At 44.4% G+C, this 23,006-nt stretch overlaps 1 protein-coding gene across 3 annotated transcripts in view; it reads right to left on the reverse strand.

Moving 5' to 3' along the window:
• Nucleotides 1-23,006, reverse strand: part of HEXD (hexosaminidase D) — a 750,596-nt gene that overhangs the window by 207,473 nt on the left and 520,117 nt on the right. For all 3 annotated transcript variants that reach the window (XM_069654607.1, XM_069654608.1, XM_069654605.1), the window contains exon 10: nt 10,549-10,631. In XM_069654607.1, the coding sequence (XP_069510708.1) occupies nt 10,549-10,631 (83 nt within the window). The remainder of the gene's footprint in view (nt 1-10,548; nt 10,632-23,006) is intronic.

Genomic DNA, 23,006 nt, shown 5'->3' on the forward strand with positions numbered 1-23,006 from the left:
CGAAGCGGCTTTCGTCTAGATATTCCTTACCTACCTTTGAGATTACTGCAATGCAGCAACTTAACACGTACTGGTACACTCTGTAATGCGGGGTGCTTTGTTGCAGCATGGTGGTCCCACACAGAGAAATGAGGCAGATGCTATACTTACTATTTGAAAACACCTATGATTGTAAGAGCTCCCAGGTCGGGAAGATAGGACCAGATTAGTTAGGGCCAGCAATGCAATGGGAGAATGAGGGGAAAGATAAGATGGGCGACCGAAAACAGGAAGGTGTATCTTGTTTGGATGATGTTAGAGGAGGTAGAGGACCAGGAGACCAGCAGGAGGGAGGATAGTGGACTATAGTGTGGGGGTGATTTAGAGAACTAGTGAGGTATTGGTTGGTGGGAGCAAGTGGCACTGTGTGGTGAGTGCCCATGTAAGGCGGGTGAGTGAGAGTGCTAGAGGGAGTGACTGAGAAAAAGGTGGGGTGGAGGGGTATTAGTAGTGTAGAGGTGGTAGTAGTGTGGAAGAGGGAGTCGTGCAGAAGAAGGGGTAGTAGTATGTAATAGGGAGGACAAGGTAGTAAGAAGAGATATCATTGGTGGCTGGAGGTAGGCAGTGGGAGAGTAGGAGAGAGGGAGAGAGGGAGAGAGGAGGAAGAAGAAGTCGGACTGAGGAGAGTAGCGAGAGGAAGGTAGTAGTCAAAAACAGTTTTGGCAACATCTGAGCCAGCGGCGGCTGTGAAAGGAAAGCTGTTTGGCGACTCTTTTATAAAAGGAGCTAACAAAATTTGCAAACGCATATGCAGTCCTAGACAAGGCACAGGCCTCCCTGAAAAGGGTTATCGGCAGGCAGATTTTCAGGCGGGCTCGCAGAGGCAGGGGCCGCTCTGCCAGCCGATACCCGTATGGCAGGTCCTACAGCGACAGAGGACAATGGAGAGAACAAGAAGAGCGCAAGCCAAACCCCTTCTTTGCCTCCCGGGGTAGAGGAAGGGGCAGAGGCTGGCGACAAGCGACCACCAACAGAATAATACAGGTGAGAACAAGCAAGCAGAAGCGCATGCCAAGCATAGGTTCTCCTGCCGCAGGGGGGAAGATTAGCAAAGAATGTAGAGTATTGGCCCACTATATCTGTAACGCTCACCTGATTCCCACGGAGGTGCAGGTCTGGCTTCGAGTGCTGATGCTTCTTCAATGATGAAGCGCAGGACTCTGAAGATGGACAGGAAGGGCCCTCTACTCTGGCTTCTCCGGCTCGCAGGAATATTCCCCTGTGCGTGAAGTATTACCTACTGACTGAGTTATGCTCAAGCCTCCCACTCTCTTCCAACCCTCCACGATACCCTTCCACGATTCCCCGTGAAGTCTCACCTTAGGGTCTGAAAGGACGAGCTCTCCATCCTGCTTCTGACGCAAGGGCGCGTTGAACCCAGTTACTTCACTGGATTGAGGTTGGATGGGAGTTCAGGTAAGCTTGATTATACTGGTAAGGCGCTGTAAAAGTTCTGTTGCAAGTTCAAAAGTTCAAGCTTTAAATAATAATGTTCATTGTCTTTTTTCAGGTGATGAATGAAGATTCCTTTGGAGACTTCTTGCAACAAAGCGCTAATGTTGATGTCTTTTCCCCATAGGGGCCGGGGTTCGGAATGCTGGAGACATGGCGCCGACCCGAAGTGAAACGTGCAGTTCCAGTAAAGATCTGGTAAGTCCTAGATGAGCGCTCAGGTAATGTTTTTGCATTCGCTCATCTAATGTCTGTCTTTTTTCCCCATAGGGGCCGGGGTCCGGAAAATGCTTGGAAGCAGCAAGACCCGAAATGAAATGGGAATGACCCAACAGGTAAGTCTTAGAAGGAAACTGAGCTTTTCCTATTCCCTTCCTTCTCTCACCTCTTATTCTTGTCTTTTTCTCTAGGCTCTGGGAAGTGGCTGTGTATCCGGATGATTGCTGCTGAAGATGGAGGAACCCAGGAAAGGTGAGTGAAATGCAGCACTGCATCGATCGTAACGAAATGCTTTTAAAAATGATGTCTTCCCTTTCAGGATCGTCGGTGATGTCTCCGTGGTGCAGATTAGCTGGTAGGTCTCTTGTCTCCCTTTGCAGGTGACCCAGGATGCTGACAGGCGTGGCTGAAGTCCAGATGCAGGAGCTGACACGGTGAGCGTCCAGCTGCGAGGAGCAGAACAACGCAAAGCGTAAGTTGCTGATCGGGTGTGGTTTAAATAGCTTTGGAAGAAGTTCCAAGTTTGTATCCTTCCTCCGATCAGGTATGTATCCTTCCCCGACCACACCCGGGTGGAAAGTAGTCCCACAGTTAAAGTAGTTCCTATTCAGGCCTCAAGAGGGCCTGGATGTGGCAGCATGGTCTGCATCAGGTAAGTGCACATTAAAACACTTGAACACATGTCTAGCTTTATGAGCCTGGACAGAGGTCCAACATGAGCCTGGCGCCTAAGGCACCAGGACTGCGTCCAAAGGGCCCCAGCTTGGGCCCGCTGGCACTCCCCTGGGGGAAATGATGCCTGCCTCTGGGGCTGCTGGGTCGGACCTGGCTCCTTGGAGGTAGGCATCATGACAGTACCCCCCCTCAAGGCCCCTCCCAAGGTTCTTCCCTCCGGGGGTTTGGGCTTGTTCGGAAATCTCCGGTGAAACCTTTGTACTAATCGAGGTGCGTGGACATGGTTACTAGGCTCCCACGATCTCTCCTGAGGTCCATATCCCTTCCAGTCAACAAGATAGAAGAGTTTCGACTTTACCACCTTGGAGTCTAAAATGTCTTTAACTTCGAATTCTAATTCCCCTTCAATTTGAACTGGATCTGGAGGCTTGGACAATCGGGTTCCTGGTTGTACTGGCTTCAAAAGTGATGCATGAAAAACTGGATGAATACGCATGTTGGACGGTAGATCCAGTTTAAAGGCCACTGGGTTGATTATAGCTTTGATGGGATAAGGTCCTATGAATCTGGGATTGAAGGTTCGCGGGCCCTTGAGGGGTAAATGTTTAGTTGCTAGCCATACCTGGTCTCCTACTTGGTAAGGAGGAGTTTTACTTCGGTGCAAATCAGCGTTTTCTTTATACTTTTTCTTCGCTTGCTGTAAATGAGTTGCAGCTTCTTTGAAGGCTCGGGTTATTGTGGAATGCAGATGATTTACTGCGGGCATTTCCAGGGTCAGAGGTGGATCTAGGTCAGAGGTCCGAGGATGGTGACCATACAAAGTATAAAAGGGGGGTTGTCCGGTTCCAGAATGCACTGAATTGTTGTATGCATATTCTGCGATCCAAAGGATGTCTTTCCAATTTAACTCGGATTGGTGTAACATGCACCGAAGATATTGCTCGAGAGTCTGATTGGTTCTTTCGGTTTGTCCGTCGGTCTGGGGGTGGTGGCTGGTGGATAACCGCACATCTATTTGTGCTAGTTGGCAACACTTCTTCCAAAAATGTGAGATAAATTGACTTCCACGATCCGAGACTAAAATGGAAGGGAAACCATGTATGCGAACTATATTCTCCAGGAATTCCTTGGCCAAAGTGGAAGCTGAAGGCAAACCCTTTAAAGGGATAAAGTGGGCCATTTTGGAGAATAGGTTCACAATTACAAGGATTGTGTTGTAACCAGCACAAGGAGGCAGATCTGTTATAAAGTCCATTGACAGGGTGTGCCATGGTGCCGGTGGAATATCCAAGGGTTGAAGAGGGCGGCTGGCCTTTTCTTTTGAGCCTTGTTTTGGGCGCAAATTCCACAAGACAGTACAAAAGACTTTATGTCTTTTCTCCAAGAAGGCCACCAGAAGTGGCGTTTGATTTTTTCCTCCGTTTTAGCGATACCAGGGTGTCCTTCCATTAAAGATTCATGATGATGGGCAATAACAAGTTCTTGCAATTCTTTACTTGGCAGAAACAACCGCTCCTGGAAGTAGGGTAAGTCATCCTTAACGGTGTAATGAGGACCCTTTTGACTCCATTCCAGTAAGGTTGAAGAGTCTAGAAGTTGTTTTACTTGCGTTTGGATATCCTCAATAGATTGCAATGAAGTTGAGCAAAGAATCTTAAGCTTAGGTATGATGGGCACAGGTTCTAAGCTCGAATTAGGTTCTTCCATGCCAATCCGGGATAAGGCGTCTGCTTTTCCATTCTTGCAGCCAGGGCGATAGGTAATTACAAAATCAAATTCCGCAAAGAATAGAGCCCATCGGAGTTGTCGTGAAGATTGAGCTTTGGCCGTCTTTAAATACTGTAAGTTTCTGTAGTCCGTAATTACGGTGATGGTGTGTCTTGCCCCGAGAAGGTAGTGACGCCAAGCCTTGAAAGCAGATTTGATGGCCAGTAACTCTTTATCGGTAATTGCGTAGTTGATTTCAGGAGGAGAACATTTTCTGGACCAAAAGGCCACTGGGTGTAGTTGGTTAGTTTTTGGGTCTACGAGCACCATTGGCATGACGAAATGCGAGGTCAAAGAGTTAGTTTTCAAGATCGGCAAGCGGACCCCTACGCTTGCCGGGCTAGGTCGTTTCCCAAATCAGGTGTCACTAATTTGTTATCAGTAGCTCCAACCACCTTCTTAAGTGGTTTAACTGGACAATTTCGAAGAAAGTGACCGGAAGTCCCGCAATACAGACAAAGTTGCATTTGCCGCCTTCTCTCTCGTTCTTTCTGCGTTAATGGTCCTTTAACACCATCAATTTGCATAGGTTCAGACACGTCGGTACTGTTGGAGGTAGCGTGGGTTTTGATCGGTGCTCGGTTTTCATACTTGAACCGATCTGCTTTTCTATTTTGAAGTCTGTGATCAAGTTGAACCACCAAGTCAATGTAGTCTGCGCAGACCTGGGGTGGGTTTACTATCTGAGCTAGAACATCCTTAAGCTCTCCGCGCAGGCCTCGATGAAACAATGTGATCCTTTTGCTTTCTGGCCATCCAGTTTCCACAACCAGTCTGTTAAAGGTGGCTATGTAGGACAGAAGATCCTGATTACCTTGTCGTAAGGATAGCAGTTCGTTATCAAGGGCCTGTCCTTGAGAGTGTCGAGCGAACAATCTTTCCATGCTGGCCTGGAAGCCCTGAAAATTCTGGAGAATGGGATCATTCTGATTTACCAATGGAATAGACCAATCGGCAGCAATGCCACTGAGGTAAGATAGTATAAAGGCTACCTTGGTCTGGTCGTTAGGGAAGGCTCCGGGTCTGCATAGAAAGTGTAAACAACATTGGTTCATAAAGACGGCATATTTCTTGGGATCCCCCGCAAAACGTTCAGGCGGGGCCAAAGGCATGTGTCCAGGTAGATTAATTGTACCTGGTTACTCAAACCCATTGATGTGGAAATGTCTCCGGAATTAGGTAAAGGAGTGTGCCATGCCTGGGCCTGTAATAACCTTTTGGCTAGGTCATCAGTTCTTTCCTTAGATAAGATCAGTTCTCTTTTGAGAGCGTTAGTCTCCTGGCGGGCTGAGTGCACCTCTGCGCGTAATTCCCCCAAAAGCTGGGCCAGCTGGTCAGTCTCGGAAGTCTCCATAGCGCCCGGGTGGGAAATTGTGGGTAGGCTTCGCGTTCTGTAACGCTCACCTGATTCCCACGGAGGTGCAGGTCTGGCTTCGAGTGCTGATGCTTCTTCAATGGTGAAGCGCAGGACTCTGAAGATGGACAGGAAGGGCCCTCTACTCTGGCTTCTCCGGCTCGCAGGAATATTCCCCTGTGCGTGAAGTATTACCTACTGACTGAGTTATGCTCAAGCCTCCCACTCTCTTCCAACCCTCCACGATACCCTTCCACGATTCCCCGTGAAGTCTCACCTTAGGGTCTGAAAGGACGAGCTCTCCATCCTGCTTCTGACGCAGGGGCGCGTTGAACCCAGTTACTTCACTGGATTGAGGTTGGATGGGAGTTCAGGTAAGCTTGATTATACTGGTAAGGCGCTGTAAAAGTTCTGTTGCAAGTTCAAAAGTTCAAGCTTTAAATAATAATGTTCATTGTCTTTTTTCAGGTGATGAATGAAGATTCCTTTGGAGACTTCTTGCAACAAAGCGCTAATGTTGATGTCTTTTCCCCATAGGGGCCGGGGTTTGGAATGCTGGGGATATGGCGCCGACCCGAAGTGAAACGTGCAGTTCCAGTAAAGGTCTGGTAAGTCCTAGATGAGCGCTCAGGTAATGTTTTTGCATTCGCTCATCTAATGTCTTTGTCTTTTTTCCCCATAGGGGCCGGGGTCCGGAAAATGCTTGGAAGCAGCAAGACCCGAAATGAAATGGGAATGACCCAACAGGTAAGTCTTAGAAGGAAACTGAGCTTTTCCTTGTCCCTTCCTTCTCTCACCTCTTATTCTTGTCTTTTTCTCTAGGCTCTGGGAAGTGGCTGTGTATCCGGATGATCGCTGCTGAAGATGGAGGAACCCAGGAAAGGTGAGTGAAATGCAGCGCTGCATCGATCGTAACGAAATGCTTTTAAAAATGATGTCTTCCCTTTCAGGATCGTCGGTGATGTCTCCGTGGTGCAGATTAGCTGGTAGGTCTCTTGTCTCCCTTTGCAGGTGACCCAGGATGCTGACAGGCGTGGCTGAAGTCCAGATGCAGGAGCTGACGCGGTCAGCGTCCAGCTGCGAGGAGCAGAACAACGCGAAGCGTGAGTTGCTGATCGGGTGTGGTTTAAATAGCTTTAGAAGAAGTTCCAAGTGTGTATCCTTCCTCCGATCAGGTATGTATCCTTCCCCGACCACACCCGGGTGGAAAGTAGTCCCACAGGTAAAGTAGTTCCTATTCAGGCCTCAAGAGGGCCTGGATGTGGCAGCATGGTCTGCATCAGGTAAGTGCACATTAAAACACTTGAACACATGTCTAGCTTTATGAGCCTGGCGCCTAAGGCGCCAGGACAGAGGTCCAACATGAGCCTTGCGCCTAAGGCGCCAGGACTGCGTCCAAAGGGCCCCAGCTTGGGCCCGTGGCACTCCCCTGGGGGAAATGATGCCTGCCTCTGGGGCTGCTAGGTCGGACCTGGCTCCTTGGAGGTAGGCATCATGACAATATCCAAAGATGCCTGGGTTTTGGACATGGGCCAAGGGTTTCACATAGATTTTTACGTGATACCAAATATCCAAATCATATATGCTTAAGCGTAGAAGATCAGCAATTGATAGAGTCAGAGCTGAGAGGCTTAGAGTGCAAAGGGGATCATTGTACAGGTGACAGACTCCACGATAGGCTTCATAAGCAATGTGTTCTTGGTAAAAGGGATACACAAGCTAATGCCAATTATCAACTTGAGGGAGTTGAACAATTTCATGATCTACAGGCATTTCAAAATGGAGGGGATCCACCTCCTGAGAGACATCTTACTACGAAGATTGGTTGGCCAGAATAGACCTGAAGGACACATACTTGACGGGCCCCACAGCAACAGAACATCAGAGATATATAAGATTCTTCTGGGTGGGACACAACATGGGAATTCTCTTACCTACCGTTCGGCCTGGCATCGGCACCATGGTGTTTCACCAAGCTGATGAAACCCTTTGTGATAGATGAGATGTCATTACAGGAAATTGCCAGGCTGGTGGAACGGTTGGCTTCATCAATTCAAGCCATCTTCCCGGGGCTGTTACACTACAGGATATTACAAAGACTAATGATTCGACACCTCAGGAGGGGCGTATCCTACGAGCAAAGGGTCCCGATTTCACAAGAAGCAAGAGTAGAGTTAGAATGGTGGCTCTGTGATATCGGCTGGTCACCCTAAGATTTAGGGGTACAATAGGAGAAAATCTGCTGATATGCAGACTGTTGACATGTAAGAATGACTAATCCTCCCAAGGAGAAGTACTCAAAGTTGTGGGATGTAGACACAGTTTTTACACTATTTTTAACATGGCCGGATACTTCAGAATAGTCTAGGAAGGCTTTATGAGCTAAGCGGACTATGCTTTTATGCCTTCCTTCTTGTAAAAGAACTACAGACATCTGGGCATTGGAAGTGACTAGGTAGTCGTTATCTCCGATTGGAGTGACTTTCCTCATCACAAAGAGGACAAAGATAGGTCTGAAGTCTGTATCTTACGACACATTCCTGAATCAGCTCAAACAATGTACTCTGAGATGCTTAGCAGCCTACAAAGGCACTACAAAATATGTAAGGCCTGCAGGAGTTTCACGGTTATTCGTAGCATTACCTAGGCCATACAGTGATGTATCACCAGCGACTCTAGGTAATGGTACAGGCCTGTATCAACGTGCAGTGTTATGGCACACACTCAGTGAGAGGGGATAGGGCCACAAAGGATTATAATGTAGGAGCCGGGTTGGAGAACATCATGAGTTTAGCAGACTGGCCCAATGAGTCAACCTTTAATACTTATTTTAAAACAATTGAGAAAAGGGCAACATTGGTGGTAAGTAAGCTTTGAACAAGCATAATCCAAGTCTCCGGTCTTGACTTAGAATTCAGATTTTCAACACATTTGTTCCAGAAAGTCATAATTCGATTAAAGTCACAGAGGTGAAGGATTATGCCACCCTTGCAATCGTGATAGTCAACGGTTTTATTGTGTCATAATATATTGTGATATGTTATTGTAATGATAATGTTGTGATGTCATGACACGATTTCCCACCTTCTTCTTTGTTTACTGTTCTTAGATATATTTCTTGTTGTAGGTACTAATGCAGGCTGCAAAGCAGCTGGGAACTGAGAGTTGGAGGAATTACATTGGAGTTTGCGTTTGCCAGTTGGGTGCAAAGTTGATCAGCTAAAGAAAGAGGAAGTATCAAGGGACCATCAGTCTTTATGGGACCATATGGATGTGGATTGGCTAGGGTTATCACATGTTTTCATTGGCCAATAATAGCTTGGACTACCAAAGACTCAAACTAATTGCGATATGTAGTTTTTGCTTTGTTACTGGTATTATTGGTGTTTTTTGTACAGCTGCTCGAGAAGTAAAGTTTTAGAGTAAGCATAATCCTTTGCCTCTGTGTCTTTAATAGAATTATGACTTTCTGGAACTATTGTGTTGAAAATCTGAATTCATAAGCAACCCTGCATCCTCCAAGAAGTTGCAAGGCTGATTGGCTACTATGTGCTAAAGATAGGAATTAAAAATAGTCTCTGTGTTGCAGAAGATTCTGGGAGTATGAGTTCCACTACGTGAAGATTTAAAGAGCACAAGACCTTTTCTGTGCACTCTTGTGTACAGCTTTACCTTCTTATTGGGTTTTTAAAAAATTGAAAACATATTGGGCCTCATTACGAACCAAGCGGTAGCCGTGCCGGTAAAAACGGCATTGGCTGCTGTCGGAGTTGTGTTTTTTTTTCCGGCTTTGGGGAATTACCGAGGCATTACAGCCCCGGCGGTACCGGAAGCCAGGTGCTGGAAAAAGTAACTCCCCATTCCTATTCGAGTCCCATATGACTCAATGGGAATGGAGAGGACGGAAGCACCGGCACCATGTGCAACAGTGCCGGTGCTTCCGTCAAAGTCTGGGAGCAGGTGCCATTCCGCCCGCCAGGTCAGATCTGGTGGGCAGCAAGGCATCCGGCTCGCAGACATGCACTCTGTTGGTCCGGTAACAACGGTGCCGGTGATCCTACCGGCGCCGTTGTTACCGGACCGGCAGGTCATAATGAGGGCCATTGTAATAAAAAAAAAAATTATGCCAGCGTGTGCAGGAGATATATGATTCCGGAGGGAGGAGAACTATTGTTTCAGGTAATTAGCACCCAGGCTGGGCTCTGCAGACAATCAGCTTGCTCGGCACGTGGATGGAACCTCACGGTATATGCATGGTTTCTGAATGAGCCACCAGCTGTTTGCACCTGACCAACCATTTTCCCTCCTCTTACCATCCTGCTCTTGTCTCCCCACCCCTCTTTGCCTCACACTTACATGACGGGTTGTGGCACCACTGCAGTGCCCGTCTCTCCACATGTTCGATGGGCCGCCATGGAAATAGAAGAGGGCCCCAATCGGAGCCTCTCTTCCATTTCCATGGCAGCCATGTGGGATTAGTATTTCTTTAAACAATGGGCTCCATGCTTACCACGACCCGTTGTTTCATAGAAATTGCCTGTGAGCACCTCTGGACGTAAATCTAGGGTGCCAATAGCCATAATAACAAGTTCCTCTGGCCGTACTGGGTGGTAATATCCTGGGGCACTTGTTAAAGGCCCTCGCTTTGCATGAGCCTATTAATTTGGGCCATCGGCCATTAGCACCCGGTATGGCCCTCAGAACTCTTCATCATGGCTAAAGCAATGCTTCCTTATATTATATGTGACTTTTTGATAAAGGAGATACCAAAAATGCATCCAGTAAAATAAGTAATATTTTGTGCTATGTCAGTGCATTCAAAAAAGCTCTGAATAAAGAAGGATAAACGCAACCCATACCGAGGGAGAATCCCTCACTTGCAAATCTAGCTTTAGTGTAACTGATGCAGTATCGTTATTGGTCTTACTGAGAACAAACTCAACTCTATTTTTTTACCCTCTTCGCCCAGCTGCAAACACATAGATTCTGGTTGTGGGGGAGGTACAGATATGGGAGACTGGAAAAAACATATGTCCTCTTACCATGTTCCAGCATCTGCAGACACACCGCCAGCGATGGGATCCCTACAGGAAGCAGCTCACAAAGGACGGAGAAATGGTCATACCTGAGCAAAGAAAAGAAACTTTTTTTTAAATGTTTTCAAAAGTCATTAATTATTGCAAGGATTTTTTTTTACACGGAAAGAAATAAAATCTTACTCAAGGCATTTTTATGAAGTGTTATGCTACTCAGTGTGTGCAAAGATTTGAATGAGTTTCTTTTTTTATTTGTATTTGGTTTGCCAACCTTTTACAAAAGAATTTAGAAAGGATAATAACAAAATAGTAACAGTGTAGTAACAGAATGGAAAGTGACACAGTAAACATAATCCCCATTTTTCGATGATTCCAAAAACTGAAACACAATGGGAATACAAATTATATACAACAATAAAATAACATAAAATTTAGTAAAGTTAAAATTACATACAATTCTACAATTCACATCTTTCCCCCCCTCTTCCAAAGAGCTTATAATGGAGTCTGCAAAGGTTAAAATGTTTCCCATTCAAACTAAAACAGTTCTTACTATACATCTTTCCTTTCCATTTCCAATTTCAGTATTTAATAAATCAGGTTAGATGTGCATACACGCTCTTTTCACCTGGTTACAAATCATTTTAAGCTCGTGGAGTCTTAGAGAGTAATATTGCAGCTTTCCAACATACGAATCACTGCTATTGTCAGACCAGGTGAATGTCCAGAGATCATCCTGTCCCAGAACATTTCTGATATGTAGTGGGGGGAATCAATCCCAAATTTACCAAACCAGATACACCTCGCAGGCCAGTTTCCTTCACAATCCAGTAGTAAATGTTTAATAGTTTGTTCTTCTGGATTTATGAGGATCTTACATAATTGGATTGCCCGGACCCCCTACCCTCTTTTTGCAAGGACTTCCCCGGTATGTGCTACATTCAGTCTCAATCTTAGGAATTTTTTTCTGATCCTTCAATCTGGGAACTTTATCAGATATTTATTAAGATGTCCTAATTCTGTATCCTCTTTTTGGAGTTGATTTGGATTTTTCACAGATCGTATTTCATCAATAGTGTTTATCCAATCCATCTTGTCCCATTGTTTTTAGATTTTACAGGATTCTCAATTATGGTTTCGATATCAATGTCCATTTTGTCTAACCATTCTTTTACTTGAGAGTCGAGATTATTTAACATTTTCGATTTATTATTCCCAAGGTGGGCTCTAATATCTGGGTATAATGATCCTTCTTGGGCCAATGAAATCAGCCGAAAAAGGGAGACCAATTTACATCCAAGCTGGGCTTTCATGGATTTTAAGTCCAATTCGAACCTGATGTTTGCCACGGGAAGGCACATTGGCAACCCTAAAACATCCTTCCACACCACACCCTCCCATCTTTGCCAGTTCCCTTCCCAAATCTGCAGTTTTGCTTCTATGCCATAGTGCAGAATTGGGATAACTTTGGCCTGATAGAATTTTATAAGAGGACGCAAAGAGAACCCACAATATCTCACCAAGATTTTTTTAATTCGGGCTGCAAGTTGTTTCATTTTCGTGAGAATATCATGTTCGACCTTATGGACATCCGGGGATGCAAAAACTCACTGAAATATGCAAATATGTGTCTTTGATAAATTAAAGGTATAAGGAATGCACTCCAGCTACAACGTTGTAGCAGGGACATCATTTAAAGGTCGCCATGTGGCTCTTTGCTTCTGAAGTGGCTGGCTTTATTGTTAAGGCCTCTAAAAAAAAAAAAAAAAAAAAAAAAAAGAGCTGGGCTTCGACAAATCTAACACTTTCAGCAAAGACCCTAAATAAGAAAGAATAGGAATACCAAATAATTTGTCTTTCTGGAATTCTATACAATGAGCTCGACTCATTAAAGGTTTCTTTCAGGCACACTTCAGCGGGTGAGTCACTAATTTATTCTGTTCTTAAACACCTCAACTCAGCCTTTCATCCTTCTGAGGTCGATAAATGAGTACCAACACAGGTTGGGGGATATTGTATTTATTCTATATAAAGCGTTTAAGTGCTGTATAATAACACATCATTATCATTTGGCCATGGAAGTCTGCTTGCATTCACAGTAATTTGGTAATATGGCCTATACACACTGATCTTATATCACATTATAGTGATATTGTAACCATATTTTTCGTAATGTACTTAGGAACAATTATATTTGATACCACTTCCTGTTTTGTCAAAGGGTTAAAGGTTGTGTTCCATCGCTTCCAGTGATATCACTTTGGTGTAGGGTCAAATGACATCACTTCTTGTGATGTCATCAGAGGTCAAGGGTCGTATGATGTCACTTCCGCTACCCCTGGCATTTTGGTGAAATGATGTCCCTGCGTTGTAGTTTACTTTACTTGTAAAACATGAAAATATACACTTCGATAATGCTTACTTATCATCAAACTCAAATGCTTTAGAAGAAGAATTAGTTCCACTCTTGCACATATGTCGCCACCAGAAAAGCAGGACTAGAGGCTGCATTTAAGTGATATGGCTTCAGTGGTGAATTGACTAGTTTGGAATTTTTATGGTGAATTGTCATATTTTGACGTCTTCTGGTAGTTCAATAGAAGGATGAGTGCATAAATCTATACTAAAATGGAAAATACCCAAGACTGCTTTCCATCACCTGTAAGCCCAACATGCATTGATGACCTTTTGATAAAACAATCGATTCGCTATTGATAGGTATTCAAATACCTGTTTTCTGAGTATCGCTCGCTACAGTCAGCAAGTTGCTTGACGTTATTCTCACCTGGAGCCCGTATATATTTTTAAGTACAGCTCCCATCATTCCTGGACGCAGAGGAGCGTTGCATTTATTCATAAATTATCAATCTCAAATCTGAGACTAGCCAACATTGGTTTCACACTGTACCAATCCCTTTATATTCTTAGTTTACACAATCCCATTATTGCCCAAACGTGCACATCTAGTGTAGTCCCAGTTTGACAATCTCATTATACTTCCAGCTTGAGAATGCCAATATGCTCCCAAGTGGACAGGCCCATTATAATCCCAGTTTGCGCAAAACCAGAATGCTACCAGTTTCATAAACACAGTACATTCCCAGTTTGCATTTTGCAAGTACACTCCCAGTTCTACAACACAAGCATGTTCATAGTTTGCAGAGTACCAGCGTTTCAGTTTGCTAAACCCAATCAGTTAACAAATTCGAAAATGCACACAAACTCAATGAGACTACACTACAGAAAGATAAATACTGCTAAATATTCAAATTTACAGAGAAGCCTATTACAACCTATTTAAAATTCACTCTCGATTAAAAATAAGATCAATTTGTACAAACAATTAGCATTACAGTTTTGAGCCCTTGTGTTAACTTATTCTGAAATTCCGCCTTCTTCCCAGCTTAAATGAAAAATATTCATAGGGACGCCTGAAAATGGCACATATGGGGCAAGCACAAGGTATACAAATTCCAGTTGATATTGAACAAAACATTGTGTTTAAAAATATGGCTTTCGATACTGAAATTCGGTTTATTTGATCACCAAACGTATTTAATTTGTTTATTGCTTTATCATTCTAATGATTACAAAAAACGGGAGAACAGGGACTCTTTTGAATGTCAATGCTTGGTGGGATCTAATTTGTGCAACACAAAATAAAGTGCCAGCATTTCCGTATACCGGTCCTTTCCGGACTGGCAGAGTACATGTTTGCCGGTGGGGGTTGCCTGATTTACCTCCAACAAAGAGCTGGAAGTAAATCAGGCCCCCACCGGCAAAAAGCAGCCAGCATTACTGGCACCGGTATTACTGGTGTAGAGAAGCAGAAGACGTCATCTCTAGTAACCCCCGCTCACCTCCGTCATACTGGAAGAATAGCATGACACCAGGTATTATCCCAATAATGCATCGAAGATCTGAGCGACATTATTCACTCAGACAACCATATCGAATGTATCCCCCTGCACTGATGTGGTAGAAGGATGTCGGCATACATCATTGGACGTGGAGGAGCTCTAAGTGAAAACTGGCAAGAGTAAAGTGATGTCATATGGAGAAGACACGAGGACGCAAAGAAACAATATGCAGATGCTTAAAGAATAAAGATATAATCAATGAAGTAAAGGTAATCGAATGAAGAGAGATGGAAAAATCATCAATGCTGAGAAGACGAGTGAGAGTAAACTCAGATGTATACACGCAGAAACGTATGGTCGATAAGATTTATAGAAGCTTGCTGCAGTAGAAACTATAACGGCCATGATGAAAAGATGGACGTCGGATTGTGTCAAAACTACCTCAGAGACAAACCAAGGCTGCAGGGCTGAAAGACGCTGAAGAAACAGTTTTTGTACAAGGAACAAATGATATCTGTTTGGCTGAGACTGAGGATGACACATTAAGAAATAATTGGAAGATACGGAGGGAGTCAACATGGCTATGAACTAAGGACATATTTATCTTAGATAAGCAGAAGCGAAAACAGTTTTGCTTACGTGCTGCTAACGAGACGAATGTCCAAGGTTAGGAGTGTCACAAGGGGCTATGTAGCAGCATTGTATACATTGTTGCAGAAGCCAATCCGCTGTTATTGTTTCTGTATAATCTGTATTACACGTACTTAGAGGTAGTTCAAGGCGTACCTACCAGATATGGGGCAGCCAATGATGTTATTAATACTTATGCATACCTTAGGTATCTGTGTTCCCCTAACCAATCCCTCCCCTCGATAGGTTTTATTATTTGCCACATAGGATGATGTCATAACTGACATAAATCGAGGTATAAAGCTAATGTATAATGGAAAAGTAACTGAGTGAGTAAGCTACAATTTGTTATGCTTGCAAGGTTTCCTTAGTTTATTTGAGCTGACAATAAAGTCGTACTTTGCCATATTCTTTGACTCTGTCCGGTTATTTGGGTCAGAGATTATTTATTATGGTAATTCTATTCTAATCATGAGATACGACCAGAGGTGCTAGTGTACATTTTGGTGGCGATGCAGATGGTTCTGCTCCAGTTAGCTGTGCCCAGATCTAGACTCTCTGACAATTAACAACTTTCACCATTAGCCAGAAGATAGCTGAGTTTCCTGTGGAGAGCAGTGGACATAACATACATGTGGAAAGAATCGGTTGCCCCTTTGAAACAAATTCCTGTCTGGTCTCCGCAGGTGCCCGAGGACTAAAGGCGAACTGGTCGATTGGGGAAGAATCGATGCTGAGGGACTCGAGCTGAGCAATGGATGTAAGTAGAGCATTGAAAGTGGCAAATAAAGGGGAGGGACTATAGTATAAGTGTAAATATATACTAATATGATTTGTATCTAAAGAGATAGAGAAAAACCTTGATTCCTGGTTGCAAGGGGGCAGAAGAATATGCATTAAACTGTAAGTAGAGTATATGTTAGGGATTCCTAAGGCAAGTGGCAATATGAAGAATGTGTGTTACACTCCAAAATGGAGTAAATATTGATAGGAGATAGACTTACTAAGAAAAAAGTAAGGGAAGGTGATCAAAGAAAAAGAAAAGTGCACATTTGTTTGGGGTTATAAATATGTCAGTATAAAACTTTTATTGTGTATAAACTGAAAAATATAAAATGATAGTAATACAATTAATTGATTATTAGGCTTTAAGAAGATCAAGCGATTGACGACAATCAGAGAAGGATAAAAATTGAGAAACAATAGTAAATGAAATAAAGGTTCTTGCAATGACAATAATAGAACAGCAGGCCAGCAAGAATCGATAGAATTATAAATGAAGAAAAAAAGAGAAACGATATCGTAGAGACTTTAGAATTGGTTAAAATATTGGTAAAGGTCGGCGCTTAATAGTGCTTGCCCAAATCGATTTTTGTGTTGAGAGTGATTTAAGAACCTGGTATCGGCAGTCGAAATCGACTTGTTACAATAGGGAACACTCTCCTTTTACATCTATGCAGGACACTACCAAGATACACAAAGAAAATTAGGAAATACCATGCTATGCTAAGTGGATAAAAGGCATGACTAATAAAACACGTACGCCGTGGCCTCAAGAAGGCTCATTATCAAAAATGGCTCTGCGACACAACAACATATTTGCACGCAACATATACGGGGAAGAAGCATTAAAAAAAGGTTAGGTTTAGCTGTTTTAGAACTATGGAAGATGTATCAGAGTGAGAGAGAAGACTCGCCTGAGAAGCAGTGGATGCTCAGCATAAAGAGAAGGACGCAACGCCCTCAGCTCCTCTTTCTCCTCCTAAAAAAGATAACCCAACAGAAGATAAACAGGGAATGTATCCTCGAAAGGAATCAAAGGCAGCAACGGGGTATGTTAATTCAAGGTACGCACCTCCCGCCTATAAAATCGAATACAACATGGAAGAAAGAAAGAATAAGCAACGTAAATATATTTCCACATTCGATGATCCCAAGGAGCTTGATGAGCAAAGAGGTAGACAGATAGAAATAGAGGAGGAAGCTAAGAGACAAAAAGAGGGGAAGGGCAGAGCTAAGGAAGGGATCATAGTGTAAAACAAATAGATGGGAGGACAGATATTACTCAATTTACACAGGAAGGGCATCAATGGTGTTAGAGAGAGGGAAGAAAGAGAAGAACAGGAAGAGAACAAGAAAGAGCATAGAAAGAGGAGAAGGAAAAATAGAGGAAGCGAAAGGAAGAACGAAGACGGTATGAGGAACATCAGAAAGAGAGAGGATAGAGTAGAAGAAACACAGTGAAACGGAAGCCCATATAATGAAAGAACGTAGGTTGCAAAGAAGGCAAGAGGAAGAAGAGAAAAGGGAGATGAAGGGAAGAAGAAATGAGGAGCAGGGAATAAAAAGATGGCTAGATAGACTATCTTGTTAACAGATGTGTGGTGCCAGTTGAAGCACGAGAACCGTGGTAAGAAGAGAGGGTCGAAACTACCCTGTAGGGAGTTGCATGGAATACCAAGTATACAGACATGGGCTGATGAGCATGAGGCAGAAGATATAGGGAAACGTATATGGGATTTATATAGGCAAATGAGGGATACGGATGGTTACAAAAATAAAAGGAATATCGAAGGATCTCTATTAGTGGGAACAGGAAGTAGATTGGATGACATAATGACAGACTAGCATAGAGCGCCTTCCTTGAGTGGGTTAAATCTTGATGATGATGAAAGGGACGATAGTCATACGAGCTGGGGTATAATGATGTCAGATGAAGAAAGGGCGCAAAATGAAAAAGCAGAGACGGTGTATATTGTCTTTTGATAGACCCGAGCATAGAAAAAGGGGTAAAATGGTCAGACTTAGAAGACCCTCAAGAGAAAACACCAGTACCAATACCATATTCTGAACGGCCACCAGCATGATTGAGTAGTGCTGTGAATATATCCCCACCATGTGTGAGCGGGTTAAGGTCGTTGCCAGGATGAAGACAGATGGGTGAAACTAGCCCCACCTGGAAAAAAAGAAGAGCAGGTGGGTATGATTATGGGCGAGGGTACACACAATTCCCGCAATATATACCATGTCCACAGATGGATAAAGACAACCTTAAATGCAAATTGCCTAGTTCGACTGCAGGTGCAGAAAAATGGATTCAGGAGTTACAAAGAATGACAGCAGGAATAATGTTACCAGTGGGTGACATAAAAGGCCTACTAGCAGCTATTCTAGGAGAGAGACCTGATGACATTTGTAGACGAGCAGGGTATGCAAGTGTAACAGCACAAAACACGACACATGACGGAAACACCATTTAACAATTGTAGAGCAGATGTATGCAGAGCGTTTAGAATACAGTACCCATACACATCAGGCATGGGTGCGATGATGACAAGGAAAATGGGGGAGGATGAAGATCCTGTTGTCTTTAATCAAGAGATTCAAGAACATTGGCATCCTGAACCATGGGGTAAAATAGTGGCATTATTTTATCATATTTTATGTCAGGGACTGTCCGAGCAAGTGCAATGGCAGATGAAGAAACAAGTAGGAATGGAAGTGAAGCCATGGCCAGACATACAGTTGACTATTGTACACCATTGTCGATTGTTGCAAGAGAAAAACAAGAAGAAAGCTGAGGATAGAAAGCAAGAGGAAGCGAAGTTAGCTCAGAACATAATTATCCAAATTTGCTATACAGGGAGCGGTATTGACAAGTGGCGTAGGTGTGGTAACACAAGGAGTACAGCCAGTGCAGTCAGGTAATGTAGGGTTATCCTACAAATTGAGGTGATATAATTTTTGTCCACGAGGCAGAGGAAATGGGCGTAGAGGCAGGCAAGGGGGATTTCAAAACTCCCAACGAGGAGGAGGCTTTAATGGAGGACAACTGCAGCAATGTTGGAATTGCGGGAGAAAGGGACAGACAGCCCGTACATGTAGAAGTAGAGGGGGCATGCAGCAGAACTGCCAGGATCCAAGAGAGGGGATGGGCTATAATGCCCATGATCGTACAAAGAATCAGACAACTGTGCCACAATTATAGCTGGTACAGCAAAGTCCAGCACAAGTGCAGATGCCCAGAAGGGCATCTATAACAAGCACCTTTAGAAAAACACAGTAAGTACAGACCAAGCAAGCAATGGCACCACAATGGAATACGAATGCATAAGTCCCACAAGCATCCACACCCAGGCTAGAGCGTGTGACTGTGGTAGGAAGAAATCCTTTCACAGATACTGGGATGAATTTATATCCACAATAGGACAGCCCACAGAGCGGCCTGATGTGTTCAGTACAATCTGTGACACTGGAACCCCAAGAGGAACCAAGGATCAGAGTAGCAATAGGAGGCAAGAAATTTTCGTTTCTTGTAGACCCTAGAGCGACTCGTTCCAATGTTCGAGAGGGAAAATACTCAATGTCTGGCATTGCCATGAATGTGCAGGGATTCTCTGGGGCTACAGCAGTGTTAAGCCTCTGTGAAGGATATAGATTGACAGAGTTCAAAGACGAGGAGTTGTTCAGAGATGATTATTCAGATGATGAACTAGTATTTTTATAAATCTAACTTATTGGATTAAAATAGAGAGTAGAAAAATACCACAGAGAACGGCATTAATGAAAAAGAAACCATCATTCTTTCAGGAAGACTTAGAAAAGGTGCCAAGCACTGTGGACAAGTAGTCCTCATGATGTAGGTCTACTGGTCTACTGAATCGAGTAGGAGCAGTTAAAATTTAGCTCGGGACTTGAGTTATCTTGACGCGAGCAAAGCAGTACCCCATGTCCAGAGAAGTGGATGAAGGTATATTCGAAACCATTTCCTCTTTAATGCAGCAAAGAATATTGGTGCCATCAGAATTTCTATGTTTCACGGCTGTGTACCCGAGAAAAAATAGTTTATGCTCATCTGGAATATTGTCATAAGCTTTTATTGATTTTGCTGAAAAATAGTTCTCTCTCTTCAGCCAAAGGAGGTTGAGTGACCTCTTCTTTCTTTGTTGCACATCCATCTTTGAAAAGTCTTCAAAGTGGAGGTCACTTTCGGGGAATCACCAACGCAGAACATGTATGATCACTATAGAACATAATCCTCCCCCGTTTTTAGGCAGCTACATATAAGCTTTGGATCCACAGGCCCAACAGTAGTCCATCAGCATGGCAGATCCGCCATTGATTCCTGGGACATCAATTATCTGCTTGCATTCTTTATTTCAGAAACTTATTGTGACATTCTTCATTGGTAATATGGATACAGGCCCTGCTTCTTCCTTGACCCATATCAATAATTTTGAATACTTGGCCCATATTTCAGACATTCGTCATTCACTATTTGCATAATCTGCACTGGTGCTGTCATCAATAAATGTGGGCTGCAAGCTAGCATTCCATCTTCCCATCCTGTGCTGGTCACCACTCGTCCATATACCATATCTGAGGTCTTTCCCAACATCTTGGCAATCCTGGCGTTTCCCAATTGTCTGCACAATTCAATAATTTCTGTTTGACAATTCTTATCTAGTCTCCGGTCAGTGTGCATAGAAGAGCATTGGGCTCAAACAAGCTGGATCTTTCTCCATCTTCTGCGTTTTTACATATTCATTGTCATATGGGAATGTCTTTCTTGACCTCTATCTTAGAGTTAACCATTTTCCTTCGAATTGACCTCTTGTTGTGCAAACTGCTATATCACATCATGTAAAGGTATTTCCCTTGCAATAAATGTTCCGGCTGTGCTCATGGCATAATAGAACACACGTAGCAGATTTCCTCTGACATGCTCCTACCCACCGCCTTCATGTGCTGATACCACATATTATTCTTTAAAGGGGCAGAACTATCAAGACATTTTGTAGGGGCATTCCTGCAGGATTGCCTCCACCCCCTTCTTCCTGGTAGAAGACCGATTAATGCCAGTTGACCTTCAGGCCACTGGCTTCCTGGAAGACACTCAATCGCTGTTACTGTGCTGCAGGACACCCATGGATTACCCATATAAATCAACAGATCATCCGCGTATAAAGATATTCTCTCTTCACCTCCCAAAAGCCCTCCCACTCCTTAGTTGCCTGGTGCTGCACAGCCAATGGTTCAAATGCAAAGGTAAAGGTAAAGAGCAGGGGTAGAGGGGACAGCCCTCCCTTGTTCCCCTCCCAAGGGGAACAAATCTAGAGCAAAACCTGTTGACCTGCACCTCTGCCACCGGCGACTGATAAAGCAGACGCACCCATCCTAGGAAATTACCTCCGAATCCCATGCGCTCCATCGTTCCCCACAATGCTTCTCAGTGCACTGAATCAAATGCTTTTTGAAGTCCACTGATAACCGCGCCAGTGGCCCCAGAATCATGGCTGCCTGCCTCAATGCCAATTGTACCCTACGAAGCTTCATGCAGGTTGACTTAGATGGCATAACCCCACAGTGGTCCGGGTGGATTAAGCACTCTATGACCCCTAAAGACGATTGGCTAGAATCCTCGTTACGATTTTCGCTTCTCCATTAATTAGCGAAATTGGCCTATAGGAATCACAACTTTCGGGTAGCTTACCCGGTTTGGGACGAACCACGATAGACACCTTCCTAAGGTCTTTGGGCAGAATGCCCTCCCTTTAACATTGCAGAAATAGCCTATGGAGTGGCCGGACTAATGTCCCCAGCCTCCAACCCCCTCCCCCACCGGCCTTTTCCAAACATCCACACGGAAGCCATTTGGGCCCAGGGCCTTCCCTGACTGCAAGTGGGAGATTGCCACTACCACTTCTTCCTCTGAGATATCAACTTCCAACCTCTCACGATGCAGAGCCCTTTAATTTGGTAGAATCACTGATCCCGCAACCCTGGACCGATCCAGCCCTGATTAACTAGGCGTGGCACCATACAAATATTCATAAAACCCCCCAAACCTTTGAGTGATGTCCAAGCCCCCAGTCAAAACCTTGCCCTGGTCACCCTGCAGCACTCGGACATGCCCATTGCCCCTGTCCCTACTCTCTAGCCACAAAAGCATCTTCGGCACCTTATCCCCAGCCTTGTGGATCTGGCTGCACTTGAGCCAGTGTGCATCCTTTGCATTATCCAACGCCACATACAGAGTGTTTCTTGGGATGTCCGCAGCTTTTGCTGCGCCACCGGGGATCCCGAGGCGACCAGGTCCTCCTCCGCCCTCATCGTGGCCACCACCGCCTCCCTCTTCCGCCCCCACATACTGCTTTTGTAGAGCCGCCAACAGTGAGATCACCTCCCCCCTGAGAACCGTTTTGTAACCTTCCCATACCATGTCCGTGCTGTCCACCAAAACCTCATTATTCGCAAAGTATTCCTGTGTGATGCTAACTAACGCCTCTGTGAACTCAGGGAGCCCAAGATAGTGTGAATTCAGCCTCCATGTGGGTGTAGGCCTATCCCACCTACTCTTCAATGTGACAATCAGTGGAAAGTGGTCTGAGACCCCTCTGGCCACGAATTTAGCTGATAACCTATGGCCCTCCTGCAGTGGAATAAACAGGTAGTCCAGTCTGGAAAAGGAAGAATGCACCCCCGAAAAAAAGGAATATCCTGCCTCCGCTACGTGTATGCTACTCCAAAAATCTAGCCAGTCCATTGCCCCTGCAAAGGAGCAGAGTTTAGTGAGTGCCTCTGGGTCCCTAGTGCCCACGCGGGACCTATCCATGCCCGTATCCAGGACGTCCTTAAAATCCCCACCAAGAACCCATCTGTCTGCCTCACCCAGCAAAATAAGCCTCTGGATGTCATTGAGTAGGCCCCTCGTGAGGGGAGGATGTGAGTATACTGTCACAATGCCCCAGGTGGCACCCCAGAGATGTCTGCGAATCAACACAAACCTACCCAAGGGATCCGCTCATATCTCAGCAACCGAGAATGGCATTTTTGTGTATTAGGATCAAATACCCCTTGCCCCCCTAGTGAATCCCGCATGAAACACCAGCCTATAATTAGTTCGCAGAAATGTGATCCTTCCAGGTGAGTCTCCGTAAGGAGAGTGAAATCTGGAGAGTGGTGTGATAAACC

This window comes from Ambystoma mexicanum, chromosome 3q, assembly GCF_040938575.1.
Source record: "Ambystoma mexicanum isolate Mex_15411 chromosome 3q, UKY_AmexF1_1, whole genome shotgun sequence".
Classification (NCBI taxonomy): domain Eukaryota; kingdom Metazoa; phylum Chordata; class Amphibia; order Caudata; family Ambystomatidae; genus Ambystoma; species Ambystoma mexicanum.